At 36.8% G+C, this 24,043-nt stretch overlaps 2 protein-coding genes across 3 annotated transcripts in view; one reads left to right on the top strand and one right to left on the bottom strand.

The window, feature by feature from the left end:
• The window catches only part of LOC141508590 (heterogeneous nuclear ribonucleoprotein F-like), a 44,600-nt gene that overhangs the window by 18,460 nt on the left and 2,097 nt on the right, over window positions 1-24,043 (top strand). The gene's annotated exons all lie outside the window — the stretch shown is intronic.
• Window positions 8,573-9,666, bottom strand: LOC141507498 (olfactory receptor 52M1-like). Its single transcript, XM_074215196.1, has one exon. The coding sequence runs from the start codon at window positions 9,533-9,535 to the stop codon at window positions 8,573-8,575; it is 963 nt and encodes a 320-aa protein (XP_074071297.1). The 5' UTR covers window positions 9,536-9,666.

Here is a 24,043-nt window from a genome sequence, read left to right on the forward strand (position 1 = left end):
AATGCTTTTTAGGCCACCAGCTTATAGGTGTTTGACTCAAGGGATGAAGATGGGGCAGGGACAGGGCAAGACCCAGTCTTTCCTCCTCCCCTTAGGTAGGTAGGAAATAGCAGCTTTGATCTCCAGGGAGATGGCTCACATCAAAATTGATACACAATGGTCCCCGGGGAATGTGACTATTAGTTATTCTGTTGTGAGAGTCAATCTCTTTTCTCATTCCCAGTGGTCTGATTCCTCCACATCTCCCTTAATGGGGGCTCCTTCAGGAAGCTTGGCAGAGAGCTAAGAGAAAATATATTATATTACTACAGGTATAATATATTTAGAATACTGGTTATCTTCAAAGTGTCAAAGTTTAATTTCATTAACCTCATTTCTGATCAAAAATTAGTTTTTCAGCCTCTAATTGGAATTTGCAAGTCTGAAAGTTAATCTTTGCCTTCCTCAAAGTCTGTGTCTCTCCAGCTATAAATCTGAATGCAGATTCTGTTTGTGGGAAGCAGCCTGGCCTATGTCTAATTGCATCTACAAGTTAGGCTTTCCCAGTTGTGTAAATAAACAGAGTAAAGACCATCCTGACAAAGAAGGAAACTGGTCTGGTTATCTCTATAAGAGACTAAATAAATTTTTATGCTTATGACATTTTGGAAAGGGAGAAATCCCAATGTTTTATATGTCTATCATATTTCATAAAAATATCAAGTAAGAATAGAAATCAGTCCTGTTGCTAATTGTATCTTTGTCAGTTCTGACATAGAATAGACATTAAGGATAGATTAGAGAAACATTATATTATCAATGACACCTTTTGTATTAATGTGTAACCTGATTGGCCACAAAAAATTTATGCCTCTTTGTGTGATTTCTATAAATACTTTTCCCTCATTGGTTGCTATTATCTTTAATGATATCTTCCATCTATAGGTTTCTAGGTAAGATCCTAGAGAATAAAACTTCATGGATAGTCTAACCTTTCTTATTTCATTTTTAACTAAGGAAATTAAGGTTAACAAAGGATATACTGGGAAATCTCATGAACTTAATTAATTACAAATTGTAGAATAATGGATCTGGAAATGACCTTAGTATATAACATGTTGGTACCATCAAGGACCTTGGAGATTAACTAGTCCATTCCCCTCATTTGAAAGAAAAAGAAACTAAATTCCAACGTACTTTCATGTTTTACCATATGGCCTTGAATGACTCAGGGCTCAAGTTTCCTTCAACTTCTGACTTTGTTTATTCCATAAAGCATACTGCCTCCCACAACTAAGACTTGGCTCTTGGTCATAAACTTTTAATTTTCCCTTAAGTTAAAGAAAGTTGGTCATCAGCTGTCACAAAATAAGCCAAAGGAACAACTGTTGATCCAAATGGCAGTCAAGTAAACTAACATACTCTAAGATTACATTGGTGGAGGTCTAGTGTCTGGGTCACTAGTCATAGAGAACTGAGTGTTCTGCTTTCCTTTGTCCTCATCAGATCACAGTATTATTTTCAGTTCTGAAGGGTATACTTCAGGTAAGACCTTTATAAGCTAGAGCATGGCCAGAAAAGAATAATCATAATAGGAAAGAGACTCAAAACCATGTCAAAGTAAAATGATTGAAGGAAATGGAGACATTTAACCTATGAGGAAAGAAGATTGGTGTGAGGCTAAGGTGCAGATGGGAGTGGGAGCATGAAACATGATAATTCTCCAAATGTCAGAAGAGAATGATTATGGAGATAACAGATTATGAAGAAAACTGTTACTCTGTCTCAGTAACGTCTACTTATTTGTCCTATATATTCATTTGTGTACAACTGAAATCTAAAAAATTGACTTCTAAGAACCTTCTGAAAATCTTTAGTACTAGGAAACTCAAGGAAATTGACTGGAATAATACCCTCAGTCTAAAGTCATCTGCATACACATTCTCACAAATTACATCATCGCTACTGTGGTAGAGTACATGCAAGAAATATGTGTGATCAAAGAATATATGTAATGTCTATGACTGGGTCACACATGTAGCTGGATAAACTCATCCCCTCCTGTTGTCAGAGAAGAAATATCTTTCTGAGTTTTTTATAATATTAAGAAAATATTATTTATGTCTGGATTTTCTGAGGTCTTCCTCTGATCCAAATTGTTCAGCATAAGTCACTCTCAGATGTAAATTCCCTCTAATTGTTCAATGTAACTCCACTGTTAGATGTAAATTCAACAAGAACAATCTCAGCCCATCCTTTTACCCTTCCTCAAGCTTCCTGCCTCTTAGTCTTACAAAGTGGATACCTGACCCCAGTCACATAGAGGGGGTGGATGTCCCTTTATCCCCCTTTTTCCTTGACTCTTCCCTGCACAGAAATGGACAAGACTATAAAAGTTTGGCCCACTTTCTCCCCTAGGCTGGAGTCAATCATTTGAGTCTAAGCCCAGCGTCTTTCCCTCAGACACTTTCAACTAGGCTTCTGATATTCAGTCTGTCCTTAAGTAACTTGCTAAAGTACATTTGCCAAAAAACTATTTTATGGACACCTCACATAAGACAAATGCTCACAAGGGGGTCAGATGAAGCAATACTGAGACACCCTAGAGAACTCTCTAAAGAACTTTGGAATTGATTGTACAGCGTGGGAGATACTGGTATAGGACTACCCAGCATGGCATTCCCTAATTAGTGAGGAGTCTGCACTCTATGAGGAAGGCAGAATTGAAGCAGATTGTTGTCACTGTATTCTTATTCCCCCCCCCCTCCTAATTTTCTTATTTTTAAAATGTTATTTATGACAATGGGGTTAAGTGACTTATCCAAGGTCACACAACTAAGGCAATTTTTAGAGGTGTCTGAGGCCAGGTTTGAACTCAGATCTTCCTGACTCCAGGGCCAGTGAGAGCACCACTGTGCCACCTACCCCTCCCCCCTAATTTTCTAAATCTAATCCTGCTACCTACAAACATACTCAAATGCCCTCTAATCTTAACAAACCCTTCAATTCTGATAATCCTGTTATCTGTTTCCTAGAAGAATTGTGCTGATAAATGATTCCCCAGAGAGAAATAATGTAATCAAGTTAATGTGCTTTATTAACATTCTCTTCATTTACTCAAGTTTAGACAATAAACAAAACAATCAGTTAAGCCCTGATTTATACTATTTACTAATTTCCCAAGTATAATTGCTCACATTTCAAAGTTAATTTATTCCTTCTACTGAGAGATGGCTCTAGCACTCCCAGCCTCCCAATTTTATCCTTCCTTTCTGACAAAAAAAAATCCTTGAGAAACCATCTACATTACTGACCTCCACTTTATCCTCTCATTTTGTTAAAATGTTTTTATTTATGTCTTTTGAGTTTACAATGCCTCCTACATTTTTCTTCTCCTTCAGCCTCCCAGAGAAACCTCCCACAAAGAATTTTTGAAGAAAAATATTAAATCAACAAAACTGATCAAAATGTTGAAATAATGTGAAAATATATGCAATGTACAAAACCTGAGGTCCTCTCAAAAAGAAATTAATAAAGGTGTCTTCAAGTATCTTTTCTTATAATTTTATACTGTTTACTTTTAATTATCTTGCAGTTCTTTCCATTTATATCATTTTCATCATTGTATATATTGTTTTCTTGGCTCTGTTTATTTTACTTGGCTTCACTTCATGTAGCATTTTCCATGTTCCTCTGTATTCTTCATATTCAACATGTCTTATGGCACAGTAATATTCCATTATATGTACCACAATTTGTTCAGCCATTCCCCAGTAGATGAATGAAGTTCAAGTGTGGGTGTGTATTTATGGTGAGAAAATGGTTGGAAAGTGAAGGAAAGACCTTTTTCTAGACAAGATTTGGCAACAATTTGCCTATTGAAACTAGGGAACAGAGTCAAAAGGTTATAGGAAATGGGGATGAAGAGGAGGAAAGAATAAGCGTGATGATTCAAATATTGGCAGCCATCATCTCCATGGTGAAGGAACAGCTCTCAATGTCAGACAACTTAAGTATAGGATTTATGATGGAAGAGGAGGAAACAAAATGATGGCCCAAGTGTAGGCAGATTTGCATAGAAATAGAGATGTATCAAATAGTTTTTGTTTGTGTTTTATTCCCATTCTATATTGTGAGCTTCATGTGGACAGGAACCCTGGCTTATCTCAACTTTGTTGAGATACTCTCTCACTATTGGGACAGGACTCTGCACAAAGTCATAGTATTATAAATACATGTGGAATGAATTCATGCTTTCTTCATATAGTGATTTCTGGAGGAGGGACATTCAGGAACATTAGTCCTATCCTTTACACTTTTTTTAGCTGAGCCAGTCTTTGGTGTCAAAGTTCCTCTTTGAGAAGATGGTCAAGTAAGAAACTGATTTCAGTTTGACTTCCAGAAGTCATTCAGAATGGGAGACTGAGGGTTTTCATTAAAGGGTTTTTTTGTTTGTTTGTTTGTGGAAAGTAAGAGGAAGGGAACTATCAATCATTTGGCAAGTCTTGTCAATTCCACTTCTTTATTTCTCTCACACATGTTTACACCTCTCCATTCCTAACACTATGGTTCAGTTCTTCATCTCACCTTGCCCAGACTAATGTACTATCCCTTGCTAAATATTCCACCTGCCTCCAATCTCTGTCTTGTCTAATCTGTTCTCCAAAACAGCTGTCAATATTGTCCTCAAAAGGTACAACTCTGAACCCCTCACTCCTCTACTCAAAAACTTCTCTATTGCCTAGAAAATTAAAAATATTTAGACTATAAATAAGTCCCATTAAAAATTTAGTTTAAATTATCTGTTCAGTCATGTTTGTTCATTAGTTGGTGTCTGGATATCATAGTAGGTGTTCTTCTATATATTTGCATAGGCTATTATCTTGCTTAGGGAGTTCTTTGAACATGAGCAGTTATTCCCTGTCTGATTCCAGTCCAGGTGATCACACAGAAGCTTGCAGTGAGATGCCTTCCAGCTCTTTTCAGAAACCTCTGAGCCATCAGTTCTGACTTCAGCAGTCAATTAGAGAACTATCTGTCATCACACAATACCACTAAGTAATAATGACCCCCACTGATCAGTTCACCCATACTACATATGAAACATAGTTCTCCTTTTCTTAGAAACTTTTCTGGGCATGCCAACTATATGCATGCCCAGCAGTGAAAAGGCTAATGAACTTGTACTTAATATGACCTGAGTTCAGATCCGGCCTTACACACTTCCTAACAATGTGGTGATGTCTCAATTATAGCTGAGTCTTGTCTATAAAATGGAAACAATGGTAGCAATGATCTTCCAGGATTGTTTTCAGAATCCAATGAAAACTATATGAGGAGTGCTTTGCAAATCTCTATAGCACTCTAAAGAACTCTTTAAATGGTTATTATTGTTATCACTCTTCTTTTTTTCCTTTAATTGTCTGATATTGTATAAACTGTAAATTTCCTGAAAATAGGGTCCTATTTCACCTTGATATGAACCTAAATAACTCAACATGGCACTGGAGACACAAAACAAAACATCTAACTCAGAATAGCCATAATGAATTTATTTAGGGTTGAGGCAAAGAGTATTCACTCAGATGGGATAAGAGTAGAAGGGGCAGAGATGTGACCCTGCCTAAGACTGAGTTTGGGTTGTTTAGGTGCTATCAGTATTGGAGCCCCAACTGATCCCTGAGAAGAGGGCTATATTGAACATATAAAGCTCCTGACCTTGTATGAGTCATTTAAAGTTTTGTGAACCAGTAACTCACAGAAGACAGAATATATCAATCATGGAAACAACCCAGTACTATTTCTATGACTACACGGTTGGTACTATCCATCATCTAGAGCAAAGTCACAACTATATCCCATAAAGATACATTTACCCAACTGACTTTCAGGTTTTTAAGTACCAGTGATGCATATTCTGTAGTGGAAGGAGTCTGAGAGGAGTAGGTAGAAATTTCAGAGGTCACTTTAAGGATAGGAACTATTAAGGCAATGCCCTCTCTAAAGATTAGTTTCTAGGACAATGAGGTGGCAGCAATGGAGTAAATAAAATGATTAACAATATGAACTCTACACATGGGATCATCTAACACTGATGAGAAAACTTCTAAGGAAATCATGAATCCTTTATTCTAAGGATTATGACCTCCTTTTGATTAAGAGGTAGTCTTTTCAGGTGAAGGCAATGAGGAAAAGTTGGAACCAGTGAGAATTAAGGACTTAATTAAGGTTATTACTGGAGAAGGAAATGACAAACCAAACCAGTATTGCAAAGAAAATACCAAATGGGGTCAAGACACAATCGAAATAAATGAAGAGTAACAACAAAGATTACTGGTATGCATTATTCTTAATCTAGACCCTCCATCCAACGAAAGTACAGGTAGACTATGGACACCAACTCTGTTTGGCACTGACATAATAAATCATGCTCACCCACCCACCCATAAAGGATGAGGATGCTTTGGCACTTGACTCCAGAACCTGTGAATGAAGTAGCAAGGATAAAGCAATGTTGAATAATTCCAAGTGAAGACAAACTATTGTATACCTCAATGAATGTTAGTTAGGGACTGGATTGAAGAAGAGATGTGATAGACTGAAGGGATGGCATGGAAGTTCAGGGAAGAGTCTGTCATTCCTTTTGTTTGCATTTATATCCCCACTACTTAGCATAATGTTTGACATATAATAAGCACTTACTGTATGTTTATGTTTGTCTTTTATACAAACAAGCAATTTTTGTCAACCTTTATGAACATCTAGAGTTCTTAAGAAACACTCCAAAGAAGACAGTGGGATATGGTAACTTAAGCACTGAGTTTGGTGTCAGAAGAATTGGTGCTCCTTTAAAGTAGTCACCATTTTTGGAGGACTTCAAGTGGACAACTAAATGATCAAGTATCAGGAATAATGTAAAAAGGAATCCAGTTCAGGTTCAGCTTGACTTAGATCATAGGTATCAAACACATGACCACTATTAGTCCCAGTGCTGAACTAGATTAAGATGTAATTGAAGATGATTCAGCAAAACAAATTAAAAAAATAGATCTAGATAACAATAATATGAAATTTTGAATGTCAATTTTATACCAGCAGGGATTCATATTTAACGGGCCCTTTTTCTATATGAATTTAATTTAGCATTTATTTAATTTAGCATTAACTTAAATGGCCCTGAGGATATAGGACCACCAAAGTGACATAATTCCTAATCCCAACTCTGCCACTAATTCCAGGATTAAAGAGTTATAAACCAGATGATTCTATGGAGAAAGAAAATGAGGAGGCAAAGGTGTTTAAGATTTGAGTTTCAGGGTGGCTAGGTGGTGCAGTGGATAGAGTACCGGCCCTGGAGTCAGGAGTACCTGAGGTCAAATCAGACCTTAGATACTTAATAATTACCTAGCTGTGTGGCCTTGGGCAAGCCACTTAACCCCATCGCCTTGCAAAAAAAACTAAAAAAAAAAAGATTTGAGTTTCAGAATCATGATGGGTGAGTTCCATTTCCTGTGTTTCATTTCATTCTTTGGTCACATATTGATCCCTGCCTAATGACTTAATATCAGAAAGAAAGGCATCGACTTTGGTGATAGAATGAAATTATTATATTATTAAAAAAAGAATGAAGTATCAATATGAGGGCCTTCAAATTCATAAGGGAGAAAGTATTTTTATTCTTCCTTCAAGTCTCAACTCAAACCCCACCTTTCACAAGAAGCCTTTTCTGGACCTCCTTAATATTAGTGCCTTCCTTTGGAGTATACCTTCCATATTCATTGTTTATGACTTGTATGTACATAGTTGTTTGTATGCTGTGAACTCCTTGAGTGTAAGAATTGTTTTTACTCTTCTTTACTGTAACTCCAGTATACAGGGATTAATAAATCTGGCTACTGTATGACCTTTTCTTCTCTGCCTCTTTCCTGTTTGTCTATGCAAGGTGGAAAGTAGCTTTAGCCAAAGATTTTTAAGACTTTGACTCTTCTTTTCCAACACTCTCTTAAGAGGGGAAGATATATAGTTGTTAATAATTGTCCAAAAGTAATGAGGATGGATGAGGAGAGTATAATTATTCCAGGACAGAATACACTTCACACTCCTAGCTATTCATTCTAGCTTACTATTCTGAAAACTCTTAAGAATAATTTCCCTTGCTTTCTGACTGCAGAGGATATCAGTCATTCTTGCTAACAAAATATAATCTAGTATTTCCACTTTGAAGGACATCCCCCTACCCCCAGACTAGTCAAGTGCACGTTGTATTGAGGTTTTTTTATATATAAGAAAGCATTCAAATAGTCTGGGGTAAGGGACCTGGACCAAGTTCTTCTAGTTCTGTATTTAGACTGAGCCTTTGAGTTATAGTTGTCATGCCCAAGGTCACACAAAGAGCCATTTTTCATATAAGGAAACTTAAGCTACCAACCCTGTGATAAAAGGAATGCAAGTCTTAGCTTATCTGATTCTCAAAATCAGAAAGTCCTTTAATTGTATGTACTGCATTTCAAAAGTATTTTTGGTCCTAAGGGAAACATGAAGAGTGGAAGATCCTTGTTTTTTATAAGAAGTCTGATTTCCATGGGTACTACCATTAGGGTAGTCCCCTGAGCTGAGCTCCTGCTTTCAGGATTCGGAGAAGCCTCTCTCGGATCTGCTTGGTACGAACAGCATAGACAACAGGATTGAGGATGGGTGGGATAAGCATATAGAAATTTGCCAATAGGATGTGGATGTGGGGGGGCACCTGGTGTCCAAATCGGTGGGTGAGGGAGGAAACAGCAATAGGGATATAAAAAACTAAGATGGCACAGATATGAGACCCACATGTCCCCAGGGTTTTTAGTCTGGCCTCTGGGGTGGCCAGTCCTAGCACAGTCCTGAAGATCATTACATAAGAGGCTGCAATGGCCAGTGAGTCCAGGATCAAAACAAGGAAACCAATGCCCATGCCATAAAGATTGTTAACTTTTGTGTTATCACATGCCAGGGTCACCACTGCCATATGCTCACAGTAGGAATGGGCAATGATCTGGGTTCGGTAATGAGACAGTCTCAGACGGATCATCAGAGGCAAGGGGCTGATGTAGAGCACCCCCCGCAAAAGGGCAGCCAGTCCCATGCGACCCACCATGCTATGGGTAAGCACTGTGGTATGGTGCAGTGGATCACAGATGGCCACATAGCGGTCAAAAGCCATGGCCAGGAAAATGCCAGATTCAACAGTGGCAAAGCAGTGAATGGTAAACATCTGGGCCAGGCAAGCATCCAATCCAATGTCACGGGCATCAAACCAGAAGATACCCAGCAGCTTGGGCATGGTGGAAGTGGATAGAACCAGATCAATGACAGCCAACATACACAAGAAGAGGTACATGGGTTGGTGCAGGCTGCGTTCCACTTTCACTACTGCCAGGATAGTGATATTCCCCACCACAGCTATCAAATACATGGAGCCAAAGGGGATGGAGAGCCAGATGTGCAAGGGCTCCAGCCCAGGAATACCAGTCAACAGGAAAGAGGAGGGGGTGGAGCAGGCATTTTGATAGGGAAACATGGTAGGGGTGGGGCGACCCACTTACCTGTGGCCCCCACCCCAGTGGAATTTTCCCTTCTGGAAACTACAGATTGTTGAGTCTGACTTCCATACAGAGAAGACTGGAAGAATCTATCATCAAAAGAAAGATGATTAAGTACTCATTCAAAAAACAAGTTTCTACTGTTTGGATGCAAAAATGGTTATTTCATTCACTGATTCCTCCTTTTCTCATTAAAGGACCCACCTCTTTTGTCAATTTGGTTTCCATAAAACCTGTTGTTCTCTCCTTCCTCACACTTGAGTCTTTGAATCCTCAGCTTTCTTTAAGGCTCAGCTCAGCTTCCTTCTTTAACAGAAGATTTTTGAGAGTTCTTAAAGTTTTAGTGCTTCCCCAAACTGTGCATGCATTTTATTTTATTTTTCATTTACTTATTTGTAAACTTATTATTTCCTTCAAGTACAATGAGGGTAGGATATATTTCCCTGTTGTCTGTTCCATTCAATAAGCTTTTATTAGGTTCCTAATAAATGCAAAGGCACTGGCGATATAATCAGGTATTTTTCATTATCCAATATTCTTTCCTTTCAAAGTGACATGATTTTAGGGTTACAGATTTATGTTATAAGGATGGTTTATTTTTGAAGCTACAAATAAGAGGCAGCTGGGTGTCAAAGTGAATAGAGAACTGGACTTGAAGTGAGGAAGACCTGAGTTCCACATATGATGTTAGACACTTACCAGTTTTGTGACTTGAGCAAGTCACTTACCCCTGCCTGCCTCAGTTTCCTCATCTGTAAAATGAAAGCCATCATAATACCTTCCTTCCAGGGTTGATATGAGGATAAAATGAGATATTTGTAAACCTTTGCTTACAGTGGATATTTTCAAATGGATTTTCATTGAATATTTGCAAACCTTAAAGTATTGTATTTATGTTAGTTATTATTGTACTGATTTGTCCCCTACTTAGCCTTTTTCCTTCATCATGATTAAAAATATCTTATGGTGGTGAGGAGTAGGCAATGACTTAATAGCCCATGTACAATCATCCAGGTCAATCATCAGTTACCATCAGGAAAACTAATTTTGAAGATGATGATGATGATAATAATAATAATAAGCAACTTGTATTTTTAGCATTTTCTTCTCAATAGTCTAAGGTAGTAAGTACAAATCTTATTCATATCTCTGGGCCTCACTGTAAGATGAGAAGTAGCTTATGCAAAGTAATCAGATGTAAGTATATGAGAAAGAACGTGGAATGAAAGAATATGGGTCTGATTTTACAGAGGTATTACGACGTATAAGATCATGGACTAGACAATAGAATTATGAAAATGAAACAAAAAACAATTCCTGCCCTCAAGTAATATCTTAAAAATCAATACTCTTTCTACCAGATGACTTGGTTGTTTTGAATCTTTCACGTTATGTATTTTATTTTATTTTTAAATCTTGATGGATCTCAAGGGTTCAATCTCCTTCAATAACCTAGTTTTTTAATTTAAAAAAATTTCTTTTAAGGCAGTGGGGTTAAGTGACTAGCCCAAGGTCACACAGCTAGGCAGTTATTAAGTGTCTGAATACAGATTTGAACTCAGGTCCTCCTGACTCCAGGGCTGGTGCTCTACCCTCTGTACCACCTAGCTGCCCCGATAACCTAGAGATGAAAACCTGAACTAGAGTGGTGGTCATAGAGACAAATGCCATAGTTTCCAAACTGGTGCCTCTATTAATAGAATGAGGCTCTGCAGGACAATTGGGAATAGGTAGACCAGTTTCTTTTGCCCTCTTTCACTTGGTTACACCTTCATTTTGCTTCCTGTAATCCATTTGGATGCCCAGACATTATTGAACAGAGGCATGATGCAGTATAGCAAGGCAGGGTTCAAAGGATGGGATCACAATGGTGATTTTGAATGAAAAGAAGCAAGGCAAAAATGTTTGAGACATTCTTGGTTGTGATTAACAACTGGACTTAGGAACAAAATCCCATGTACCCTTATGAAAACATGCTCACTGCCACTACCCGTACTCATGTTGATAGGACATGAGTGATGTTCTCCCCTTATTGTGCCCATTCTAACCAATCCACCCTTTACAATATGTCATAAGACCATACCAGGTTATCTTAACTGAAGCCTCTGTCTATTTTGAAAACATCAAAAGATAGAATGCTTAACATTAGTCCAGGGTCATGAGAGAGATAAAGGAGAGAAGTTTTAAATTATTATTTATTTAGGGATACACTCTGGATTGGAAGAGCAGGAAAACTCTTGAGGGTTCATCTTGGAAGTAATTTCTTGTAGTTGAATTCTTATTATTCCCAATTTATCTCTCAAAGGACTTTGTTCTTCAGAGTTTGGGGTTTTATGAGAACATATACAAGATCTTTGTAGGGACAAATAAAGCAAATTGACTACTGTGATGTTTGAGTCCTGAGATTAAAATGAACACTTGCCTTTTCACATCAAAATGAGTCAGATACAAGAATACTAGATTCTAACATGTTACATGCTTGTACTTATCATGCTGGGTATTGACTTTAATATTATCTGTGTAGAAGTTCTCAATATTTAAAGATCTCCCTGAAAGGTTGCTGGTAACCACAAGCCAGAAATCAGCTCAAAGTCAGGTCACAATGAAGGTATTTTCATTCTTATAATAGCACACTTTTCTATAACTACTGTGTGAAACCATTTGTGGGATAAGACAGGACTAGCCAAGTGATTGTGGGCAAGTCATTTTTCATTTGTATATCTTGAGGCATTAGAGACTAGGGAAGGTCATTTTCATTTATTTCCTCTGTTTTCAAAACTACATGTGTTTTGGCAGGACACATGGAGAAGAATAAGTTTTAAATAGTTTTAAAACAGTTGTTAAGAGTTGAAATAATACTAAAGAGGCAAAGTCAATAGGACTTGATAATGTGGATATTCCTTCTCTTGGGTCTCCTAACTATCTCTTCCTTTTCATGTCCATTTTCATGTCTCTGGATTACTTCTCCTAACAAGTCTCCTAACAAGTCTCATGCTTCTAGTATCTCTCTCTTCCAAAACATTCTGGACATACTAACAGGGTAACACCTCTACCTTGTCCATAAACTTAAGGTTGGGATGTTATTGTAGAGGGGGTCTTTACATAGTAGCCAGACTCATCTCCTGTTTTTCTCCTATTTATAAGCATTGCTAGATTATAAAGACCTGAAAGATGAGTCTTTATCTAAAGCCTTATCTATAGGCAATGGGAAAAATCAATGAGTAGCCTAAACAGACTCTGTGTAGTAAATACTGTTATGCAGTTATTTATTTTTCTCTATAGTTAGAATCTCTCCCACCTTCCAACTCCAAAAACAATCCTGTGAATTAGGGTGGGGGGGGGTGGTAGAAGGGAATAAGAACAGAGGGTAAAAAAAAATCGGGAAAAACTTCATATAGGTGATACATTATCATCATATAATCTGAAGGATGCTAACTTTGGGAGACAAGTCATATATTCATATCTCAGTTATGCAATATAAAACTTTTCTCCTCTTTAGGCCTCTGTTTCCTCAATTTTCCCTATGTTTCTCAACCCTTTTCATTTTACATATACTCTTATAGGTCCCTTCTAATTCTGACGTTCTATAAGTCTAAGTACTATGTCCAGATATTCTGAGCATAGGACTTTTAATCACCCAAATCACCCTTCTCAGAAGCTGAGAAGATAAAGGAATATTTGTGGATCAACTCTGATTTCATATACAATGGTATAATGCATATCTCTCTTGAATAGCAAGATGACCCAGGGGTAATTTCACCAGTCAATACGTTGACAAGAGTGAAGACAGTAAAATTTCTCATTTCTATCACACTTTAGGGTTTAGAACTTCCCCCCCAATATCTTTTTTTTAGTTGTCTTTTTAATTTTTTTTTGCAAGGCAATGGGGTTAAGTGGCTTACACACAGCTAGGTAATCATTAAGTGTCTGAGGCCAGATTTGAACTCAGGTACTCCTGACTCCAGGGCTGGTGCTCTATCCACTGTGCCACTTAGCCACTGCCCCCCCCCCCATATCTTGTGAAGGAACTAACTCACAGAATAATATCTCTATTAGAGATAAGGATCCTGAGGAAAGTTTCATCACTTTGTCCTCAATGTTAAATAGAAAAACTGATTGGAAACTACAAATTAATGAGGCATAGCTACCAATGAGATTTACCCTCTTGAAGACCTTGACATTAATCATACTCTTGTAATGTCTGTCAAGAAGCAGTTTCCTTGCCTGATCTTATAGTATTGGAGTCAAATCTCCTCCAATTCTATTCCAGTCAGCCAACTCTCCCTCTCCCCCAAGTCCCATGTATGGTCAGCTTCCTCTATCTGTTAGGAGGGTACGGGAGAGAAATGGAGTTATGACCATGTATTGCACTATGATGCAAGATCCTAGACTACTTATTATTATTATCCCCTAGAGAAGACCTAAAGGTAATGATCTGAGGGTCTGCTTAAGGTAATAGATATGCTTTTCATTTGTGGTCTACACTCATGTCTCTTCCCCCCATTGTTTTAGGGCAAAAAGTGATGCTAAGCACACAGGAACCTATAAATAATAGTTATAAAAATGCTATTATAGTTCATTTTAATCAAGGAAAGCACCTTGTAAACTTCAAAGCATTATATAAATACTAACCATTATCATTTCATTTGAGCTTTTGAAAAACTCTTTTAGGTAGGAAGTTTGGGATTATCAACCCCATTTTACAGGTGAGAAACCTGAGGTTCAACAATGTTGAATCATTTGCCCAATAGTTCTAAATTCAGACATCAAACCCAGGTCTTATAACTCCAAATTAAATGTGCTTTCTCTTACACTAAGCTGCCTCTGAAACTAGAAATATCTGGAATAAAAGGAGAAGGGAAGGAGAATTTCTTGTCTGTTGTGTTCCAGGCACTATACTAAGCACTTTACAAATATTATCTTATTTGATTCTATAAGGCAGGAATGGGTAACCTTTTTTTTCTGTCAAGGGTCATTTGGATATTTAAATTATCATTCAAGGGCTATATTTGGTCAAACATTTCATTAATGCATCCCTAAATATCTACTAGATTTATTGAATTTCAAGTCCTGACTATAAGTTGCCTTGGCAACAGCCAGATATATGTGACTGGAGGTTCCCCACCCCTACTGTAAGTGAACTCAGATATAGAGTTCCCTAATAACTAGGCCCTTTTATCACTTTGCCTTCACAGACACATGTCAACCAACCTGGAGAGTTCTAAATTGTGCTTTTAGGTCTAAATCCTGAGACACAGATTCCATCATCTGATGGTATAACTCCATCCCCCCAATTTAGAAAAGAGTCACCCCAGTCCAAAGTGTTACCTTGACCAGATATAACTGGACATGGAGAAAGAATCGGCAGTTCGATATAGTAAAGAAATCCTGGACTTGGAACTCAGTTCTCTCCTGACTCCAATCCTTACTAACCTATCTGAATCTTTTCTTTCATTTTCTCATCTGTAAATGAGAATAATAATCCTTGCACTCCCTTCCTCACAGTTTATTTGGGAAGAAAGCAGTTTTGTAGATCTTTAAAGGGCTCTAAAAATAGGTTTTTTTCATTCTTCATCTAAAGTATCCCCTTCTACCACTGAATCTCTTCCTTTCTTCATCCCATTACTTATATGGAACCACATCTTTGTGGGGGAAACCAAGAATTATATCAAATCTGAGCCACAACTGCTTCACTCAATCTACTAAAATCATAAATTTGTACATCCCATTACCATTCCTTTCCCCCAAATCTAATCCTCTTTCTCTCATACCTGTTCTTCATGTTGCTTTCTCAGCTGGAAAAATGCCCAGGGTCGCAGCCTTTAAATGGGCTTCTGCCCAGCTCCCAGACTTTACAGGCATGTAGATGCCTCTTGACTTTCTGGGGTACTTCCTTGACTTTTTTTAATTCCTGAGAATCTGACCAGGACACCTAGTGTGGGCAATAGGTTCCTTCCTGGGACACTTCCAAACCTTTTGAGATGTTTTCTCTTAGAAAAGAACAGAAGTGTAATTAAAGTCCTGCTTGAAGGTAGGCTATCTTGGATGGTATCACTCTATTCCCACACCCTCATTAAGTCATATTTAGGGTTCAGGATTTTACAGACACTATAAGCAAGGAATTTATAAGTATTGAACTTGGGGAAAGCTAGGTCTCTTTCCTCCCAGTGTACAAAATAACCAAAATGTCCCAGTAGGAGGCGGTTGTAGCCTAAATTGGTCCGTGGAAAACCCTGGAGGATTGGGGCTAATCCAGAATGAGATTAAGTTATTAAGGGAGGGGGCCAGAACTCTGTGTTCTTCCCCAGGGACTTGCCCAACCATCTTGACTTCCTTCATTCCCAGGTCTATGCTTAGCCTCCCTGTTGGCTGAAGAAGCATATGGGAATCCAGCAAGGACCAAGAAGAGAAAGCTGAAGGGGAAACATTTAAAATATTGTTGAGTCTTAGATGTTCCCTGAATTTCTCTAGAATTAGCCTAGTTTGCCTAGAAATAAGAACCATTTTATTTCTTCCTCATGATTCCATATACAAAGGGCCTGATTTCTCTCCCCTTCCCCCCCGAATTAAAACAATGTGATATAGTGGAAAGGGGGTCAGATTTTAACATCTGTGGCCCTAAGTAGGTGGCTAGAGATATGAGGCTTAATAGGAATCTCTGAATCTATGTTGGAAAACACTTTAGATATCATAATAATAATAACTAGTACTTATATAAATACTTTAAGGTTTGCAAAGCACTCTACATATATATTAGCTAATTTGATTCTCTCTTGATGCTTTGTTAGATGCCACTGTTACATTTTATATATCAGGAAACTGAGGACCAAAGAGGTCAAGTGACTTCTCTGGGGTCACAGGATAACAAGGGTCTAAGGCAAGTCTTTCTAACTTCAAGTATCATATTCTCTCCACTCCACCTAATTTCTCTAGCACATGTAATCCATTTGAATAAGAATCCCTTTGACAATATCCTTGTTCAAGGACTTCTGGTAAATAGGAATCCACCACAGCATAATTGATGGGAATTTTCTCAAGGACCAAACCTAAATTTGTTTCTTCATACCCCTGGAACCCTGGGCTTCTAAATCTGCCCTCTTGAGTCAAGCAGAGTAAGTCTTATTATTTTGATAATATCTCAAAGACTATGCTGGACAATAGTTCAAATTGTTGCATTTGGAACTTATCAAATGTCCAAATTCAAAAAAAATCATCATTAACAACTTCATCTCACAATGGAAGGAGGAACTAAGCATCTGTGTTTACCTGTGCTGTTTAACATTTTTATCAGTGACTGGTTAAAGTCATAGATAGCATGCTTTTCAAATTGGCAAATGACACAAAGTTAAAAGGGAAAACTGCCACACTGGATGAGGAGGGTCAGATCCAAAAGGGTTTTGACAGACTTCTGGGTCATGTGAGCAGCAAAAGGGCAGAATAGACATTTCCTCCAATACTCCGTGACCTCTCAGATCTCTCAGATCTCCTCAAAACAAAAATTATTCATCAAAGATAAAGTGACTTCAGCTGTTTTCATGGTTTAGGACTCTCAGACTTCAAAGAAATGGTTTTTAAAAATACTAGGAACTGTTACTCACTGATCCTAAGCTCACTCAGAATTCCTGTCCCACCACTTCACCACACTAGTAGACCCAAGGGTATGACACAAACTTGCATCAAAACTTACCCCTACACCTCAGTTTCCCTCGTTCTTTTCAGACCCCCGCCCCTGGCTGTAGACTATAGAAGTTTCTTTGGAGCTGACAACCAGCTTGGCTGAAACACTTCATTAACAAGAGACTGCTAGGGGCTGAAACCCAACTGGAGAAAGCAGTCTCTGCCAATGCCAACATAAGCAGGCACTGAAGGGTTGGTGCTAGCAGACTCTGAATTGTAGTAGACTCTGGTCATTGCTTGACCAGAAAGACTTTATTTCTCAAATATATAGAGTCAAATCTACAGAAATAAGAACCATTCTTCAATTGATAGTAAAGGCATGTGAACAGGAAGTTTTCAGATAATGTAATTAAAACTTTCTATAGTCATATGAAGAAATGCTCTAAATCAGAGAAATGCTAATTAAAACAACTCTGAGGCTCCACTACATAATTAAAAAATTGACTAATAAGTCCAAAAAAGGAAAAAATGATAAATGTTGGAAAAGAGGTGGGGAAAATTAAAGCACTAATGCACTGCTGGCGAAGTTGTATGTAGATTCAATCATTCCAGAAAGAAATTGAAAATAAATTGTTATAAAACCATGTATACCCTTTGACCCAGCAATATTACCGCTAAGTCTGTATCCCAAAGAGATAAAAAATAAAAACTATGTACAAAATATGTATAGCAGCTCTTTTAGTAGTGACAAAGAACTCAGAATTGAGGGGATGTCCATCAATTGGGAAATAGTTGAACAAATTGTTGAATATGATTGTAATGGAATACTATTTAGCTATAAGAAATATTTAATAGGATTTTCTCAGAAAAACCTTTAAATACTTACATGAACTGTCGCAAAATAAAATGAACAGAATCAGAATACTGTCTGCAATAGCAGCAATACTGTATGATAATTTGTTGACTGACTTCACTATTTTCAATAATACAATACAAGAATATTTCTGAAGGTCTTAGAATGAAAGGTTTTGTCTCCCTCCAGAAAAAGAACTGAGGGAGAATTAATGTCGATCACAGGGGCTTTCTTTACTTTATTTTTTGGGGGGGGTTGTCTATATATATATATATATATTTTTTTTTTTTTTTTTTAGGATTTTGCAAGGCAAACAGGGTTAAGTGGCTTGCCCAAGGCCACACAGCTAGGTAATTATTAAGTGTCTGAGGCCAGATTTGAACCCAGGTACTCCTGACTCCAAGGCCGGTACTTTATCCATTACACCACCTAGCCGCCCCTTAGGACTTACCTTCTCAATTGGGGGGGTATTAAAACTATTTTTACATGTAAGTGGGGAAAATAAAATAGTAAATATTTAAAACTTCCAAATAATCAGAAATAGCAATCATGATTTCAGTAAAAGTCAAAGCAAAAATTCATCTAATTAAAAGACATAATCAGAGAAACAACATTTTGCTACAAGGCACTATGAATAATGAAAGAACATCAAAACTTTTACAGCAAGTTTCTCTGATAAAGACATTATTTCTCAAATATATACCAAGTATAGAACTGAGTCAAGTTTAAAGAAATGAGAGGCATTCCCAGATTGATAAGTAAATATGAATAGTTTTCAGAAGAACAAACCAAAGCTATCTCTAGTCATATAAAAAAGTTCTAATTCACTTAAACACCTAAAAATGTTCTCTAAATCAAATTGGAGCAATCCAATTTAAAACAATTCTGAGGTGCCACCTAACATCATCAGAAATGAGAAATACTAGTGAGGATAAGGGGAAAATAAATAGACTAATGAACTGTTGCTAGAGCTGCAAATTGGTCTAAACATCCTGGAAAACATTTTGGAATATTGCCCCAAAGGTCTATAAAATTGTGCATAGCCTTTGAATTTGTAATATCACTACTTGATATATATCCTAAAGAGATCAAAGAAAAAGGAAAAAGACCTATATGTACAAATGTATTTATAATAAAACTTTTATGGTGGGAAAGAACTAGAAATCAAGGGAATGCTCATCAATTTGGAAATGGCTGAACAGATTGTGGCATATAATTATGATGGAGTACTATTGTGCTATAAGAAATAACAAGCAGTAAGGTGTCAGGAAAAACCAAGGAAGGCTTAAAACCTGATGCAAAATGAAGTGAATGGAAACAGGAGAGCAATGTATAAGGTACTTTAATGATGATCAACTATGAAAGACTTGTCAACTCCAATCAGTACAATGACCCAATACAATTCCAAAGAACTCATGAAATGATGATATCCAACTCCAGGAGCATCTATAAGCTTCAAGTGCCAACTGAATAATAACTTTTTTTCTTGATTTTTTAAAAAATATGACCAAATTGGAAGTGCCATTTGTACATGTATAATTGATATATTGCTTGCTTTCTGAATGAATGGAGGAAGTGTGGGAAGGAGAGATTTTGGAATTTAAAGTTTAAATTTTAAAAAAATGTTAAAAATAAATAATACATTTTTAAAAATTATAAATATATGAATAACATTTTTAAAATAAAGAAATAAAAGAAAGCAGAGGATATTTGAGGCAGGTGGTGATGGAGTGCAGATCTCAGGAACACCTGAATTCTATTTCTGCTTCAGACAATCATGACTTGTGAAAACCATAGTACTGAAATTAATTAATTTCCTTCAGCTCAATTTTCCCAACCTTAAAATGAGTAAAATTATACCTGTTACATGGGGGTTTTTAGGCTCAAATGAAATCATAAATGTAAAGGGCTTTTGTCAAATCTTAAAATGACATATAAATGTAGACATTATACTTTTGAACATGTCTGGGGAATACAGGGCAAATGTGAGCCACTGCTATGTATTCAGATTTTACATGGTCATTACACTCATTAGAATACAACTTCATACCCATTCACATTATTTTTTGTTATTTTCCTAAATGTCCATTTTTTACAGTGCTTTCTTTCCTTAGTTTAAATTTTGTAGCCTACCCCAGAAATTCAGCTTTCTTCTTTAGTAGCCCTTTCCTGGACTACTCCTGAGGTTGGGGAAGCCACTCTCCTTTAGTTTGTCTCCTTTAGTACCTTCTTATCTAGAGGTCTTGATTGAACTGAATGACTTTTGTGACTTCCCTGCTCCAAAGATTGTGGTCACTGAGGCAGCTTTGACTCCTGCCAAGTAGATAGTAATTGTCTACTGCAGAGATCAGAAAAGAATGAAACTTGGACCCTGGTTGGTTTACTTTGATGCTTGGATTCTGGGCTCAAGTTTTTCAGAAACATGTGACTTTTTAGTAAAAATATCTTAACTAAGCTAGAGACTGGTACTTCCTTCTGTGTTTACACTTAGTAAATGCTTAGGAGGCTGATGTAATCAATGGAATGAATTTCCTCTTCATTGTTTCTGAGGTGTGAACACTATGCTCCATTTAGAAAGTGGCAAATGTGATCAATGTAACTAAATGAGATTGGAGCCTAGAGCAGTCAAGTACTGAGGGGTGGTCCTTGTGTAGGGGGACAAAGCAATTTTTCTACTGTACCACTCACTGAGATTGTCAATTTGCATTTTTTTTAATGTGAATAGAAAAGAGGAGGAGACACTTGAGGAAAGTATATGAAAGCTTTGATTTAACTCAGTTTGAGAGATCTCTGCTCAGTTCTTGACTCTATTTAGATCCTTGTTTCCTGACCAAGAAGCCTCCTAGCAGGATAGCAAAGGTAAGAATGGTTCTTTCTAGGGAGATGTCTTAATCTAAAAATTAAGAGTTTGCCGGTTTGTACTTGTAGTCAATTGGACATACGTGGTTCGAATCACTGCTTATGAAATGACTATAGTTTCATGACCATGGCCAACTCTGCCTAATCCTTAGTTTTTATTAATCTGTTGAGCAAAGATTTTAAATACTTATAATATTTGAACACACAAAGCTGTATCAAATGGGATAAAACAAAGATGGGTTGTTTGTCATGGGGTTTTCCTTATATTATCATTAGATTATGCTCACTCACAAAGGGAGCAATGTCTTGATTCTGATCCATGTTGGTATGGAGAGATTGGCTGCAACTGAATTCATGGGGAGGTCATGAGATGGATTCTAGAATAAATTGCTTTCCTTGGCAGTCCTACCTATGCATTTATTAAGCTCTTACCATCTGCTAGGTATTGTGCTAAATTCTGGGGGAATAAAGAAAGGGAAAAAACATGGTCCCTGCCCTCTATGAGATACATTCTCATGGAGGACACAGCATGCAAACAGTTATTTATGTAGAAAATATTATGGTGTATAAATGATGGGTAATCTAAGGGGGAATGGGGCAAGAGGTGATGTCAAGAGCCTGCTCCAGAAAGTAGGATGTTTGAACTTTGAATGGAGCCCCCAGAGTTCAGAGGCAAGGAAAGATTTATACAGGCATCCAATCAGTGGCAATATATTATTCCATGATCCTATTTGTAGGTCCATGGTACTTGCATTCTTTCTTTCCAACCACTTGTACTATTTTTCCTTTGACTTGTAAGATAAAGATTTTAGCTACAGGGACTTCAGGGACCCTCTTTCTTTTCTTTTTTCTTCTTCCCTTCCTTCCTTTAGTCCTTCCTTCTTCCCTTGTTGTTTATTTCTCTCTTTCCTTTTAGCATTATTACATCCGTGGTAGCAAAGCTATAATATACTGAGATAGGTTCAGAAAACTATCTATTTCGACAAATAATTATTTTTTTTTGCCAAAAAACTTAGTCTTAGAAGTTGACCACACTGAGGTTACAGATGAGTAGGGGGAAAAAAGGGTGAGGTAAGTGGTAAGTGATAGAAGTGGGTTAATTTCTCTTTCTCCTTGGACTGATATCAATTTCGGAAATATCAGACCTGAAGTTTGACATGCACAAAGATACACAAACACACACAATTGCTTTCTCCAGAAATTCAAACTATGTCTCACTCGGGAAGATAGTCTTGAAAATGACCTTAACAGCCTCTATTACTTGTGATCCTGAACCAGTATCTGCACATAAAAGCACAACTACCTCTAGCTTCAGAGATATTGTGGATTTTAGAAAACAGTTATGTATGGGGAATGGTGTCTGTCTTCTAAAACATACTAAGAGAAATCAGCAAAGTTGGAAGTTGGCAGAGTAGAAGGAAATAGTAGAATCAAGATTTTTCCCCTAGCTACTACAGCATGATTTTCTTTTATCTTTTTTTTGGGGGGGGGTGGAGGGGGGCCATCATTATGTTCAGGTGTTTAGATCACTTAAAAGCAAAAGAGCAAACTAGAGAGAAGATATCATTTGCCTTCCAAAAGAAAGTCTTAATTTTAAAAAAAGGGGAATATCACAGTTAATGTTTAGAGCTTCCAAGTAAAAGAAAAATACTGTCAAAAGTACAAAAGAGTACAAGAAATATACATTAAAACTATATTGTGGAAACTTAATATGTACCTTTAAGAGTTAAACATAGGTAACTTTAAAAAGAAAGAAAAAATTAAAGATGATAAACAGAATTATATAGATGTTGGTTATGATAGCTCACTGGTGATTATTTTTAACTTTTTAAAAAAATTTATTTAAGGCAGTGGGGTTAAGTGATTTGCCCAAGGTCACACAGGCAATTTTTAAGTGTCAGAGGCCAGATTTGAACTTAGGTCCTCCTGACTCCAGAGCTGGTGCCCTAGCCAGTGCTCTATCAACTATGCTTCCCAGCTGACCCTCAGTGGTGATTGGGAATAGGAGAGTGTACATTTTACCAATTGTGCATGTAATTTTATAAAAAAAAATTGAAGTCCATTTATTAGGGCATTAAAAACCTTACCAATGCAGAAAATCAAATATTAAACATATTTTCAGACCAAAATGGAAAAAATTATATTCAAAGGGTTCACTGAAGAAAGGATTTAAAAAAATTAAGACTAAAACAACAAAAAATCCTTAAAATTAGTGGTTCAAATTACAATAAAAATATTAGATAATTTCACTGAACATAATAACAACAAAGAGGTAGTATAGCAAGTTTTCTAATGCAACTAACACAGCTCTTAGGGAGAAATATCTTTAAGTACTTTGATTAATAAAAGGCAATAATAGTTCAATGAATTGGAAATAAATTTTTTTTAAAAAAAAATTAACCACTGGAGCTGCTAGGTGGTGCACTGAATAGAACACCAGCCCTGCAGTCAGGAGTACCTGAGTTCAAATTTGGTCTCAGACACAATAATGATGTAGCTGTGTGGCCTTGGGCAAATCACTTAACCCCATTGCCTAACAAAAAACTAAAAAAATTAACCATCAAAATAGAAATTTTGAAACTTAAAAAGAAATAAAATTAAAAGAATGTTTGATTAATAATTAAAACTAGGAACTGATTTTTTAGTATAAGAGGAAATAAAATAGATTAACATTTGGCAATTTGATATCTAAAAAGGAAAACAATTAATTTTATCAAAAGTTAAAGAGAATTTGCAACATAAATAATTAGAAACAACTTTTTATATTACAATAAAATCAATAACTTGAATTATATGCTTTAAAAATATAAAATATTCAGATTAATAGAACAAGAAATAATCTTAATAACCCAATCTCAGAGAAACAAATTGAACAAACTACAAATAAATTTCCCTCTTAAAAAAAATTCAAGGATCTGATGCATTTTAAATAATTTTTGCCCAATTTTCGAAGACCAACTTTTTTTTTTAGGTTTTTTGCAAGGCAAATGGGATTAAGTGGCTTGCCCAAGGCCACACAGCTAGGTAATTATTAAGTGTCTGAGACCAGATTTGAACCCAGGTACTCCTGACTCCAGGGCAGGTGCTTTATCCACTACACCACCTAGCTGCCCCTATTTTAACAAATTATTTTAAGAAAGTAGAATATTAAAGGTCC

This window comes from Macrotis lagotis, chromosome 1 (assembly GCF_037893015.1).
Source record: "Macrotis lagotis isolate mMagLag1 chromosome 1, bilby.v1.9.chrom.fasta, whole genome shotgun sequence".
NCBI classification, from domain to species: domain Eukaryota; kingdom Metazoa; phylum Chordata; class Mammalia; order Peramelemorphia; family Peramelidae; genus Macrotis; species Macrotis lagotis.

What these genes read in the sequence shown, in the direction of transcription:
- LOC141507498 (XM_074215196.1), bottom strand. Translation starts at nt 9,535, where the DNA reads ATGTTTCCCTATCAAAATGCCTGCTCCACCCCCTCCTCTTTCCTGTTG.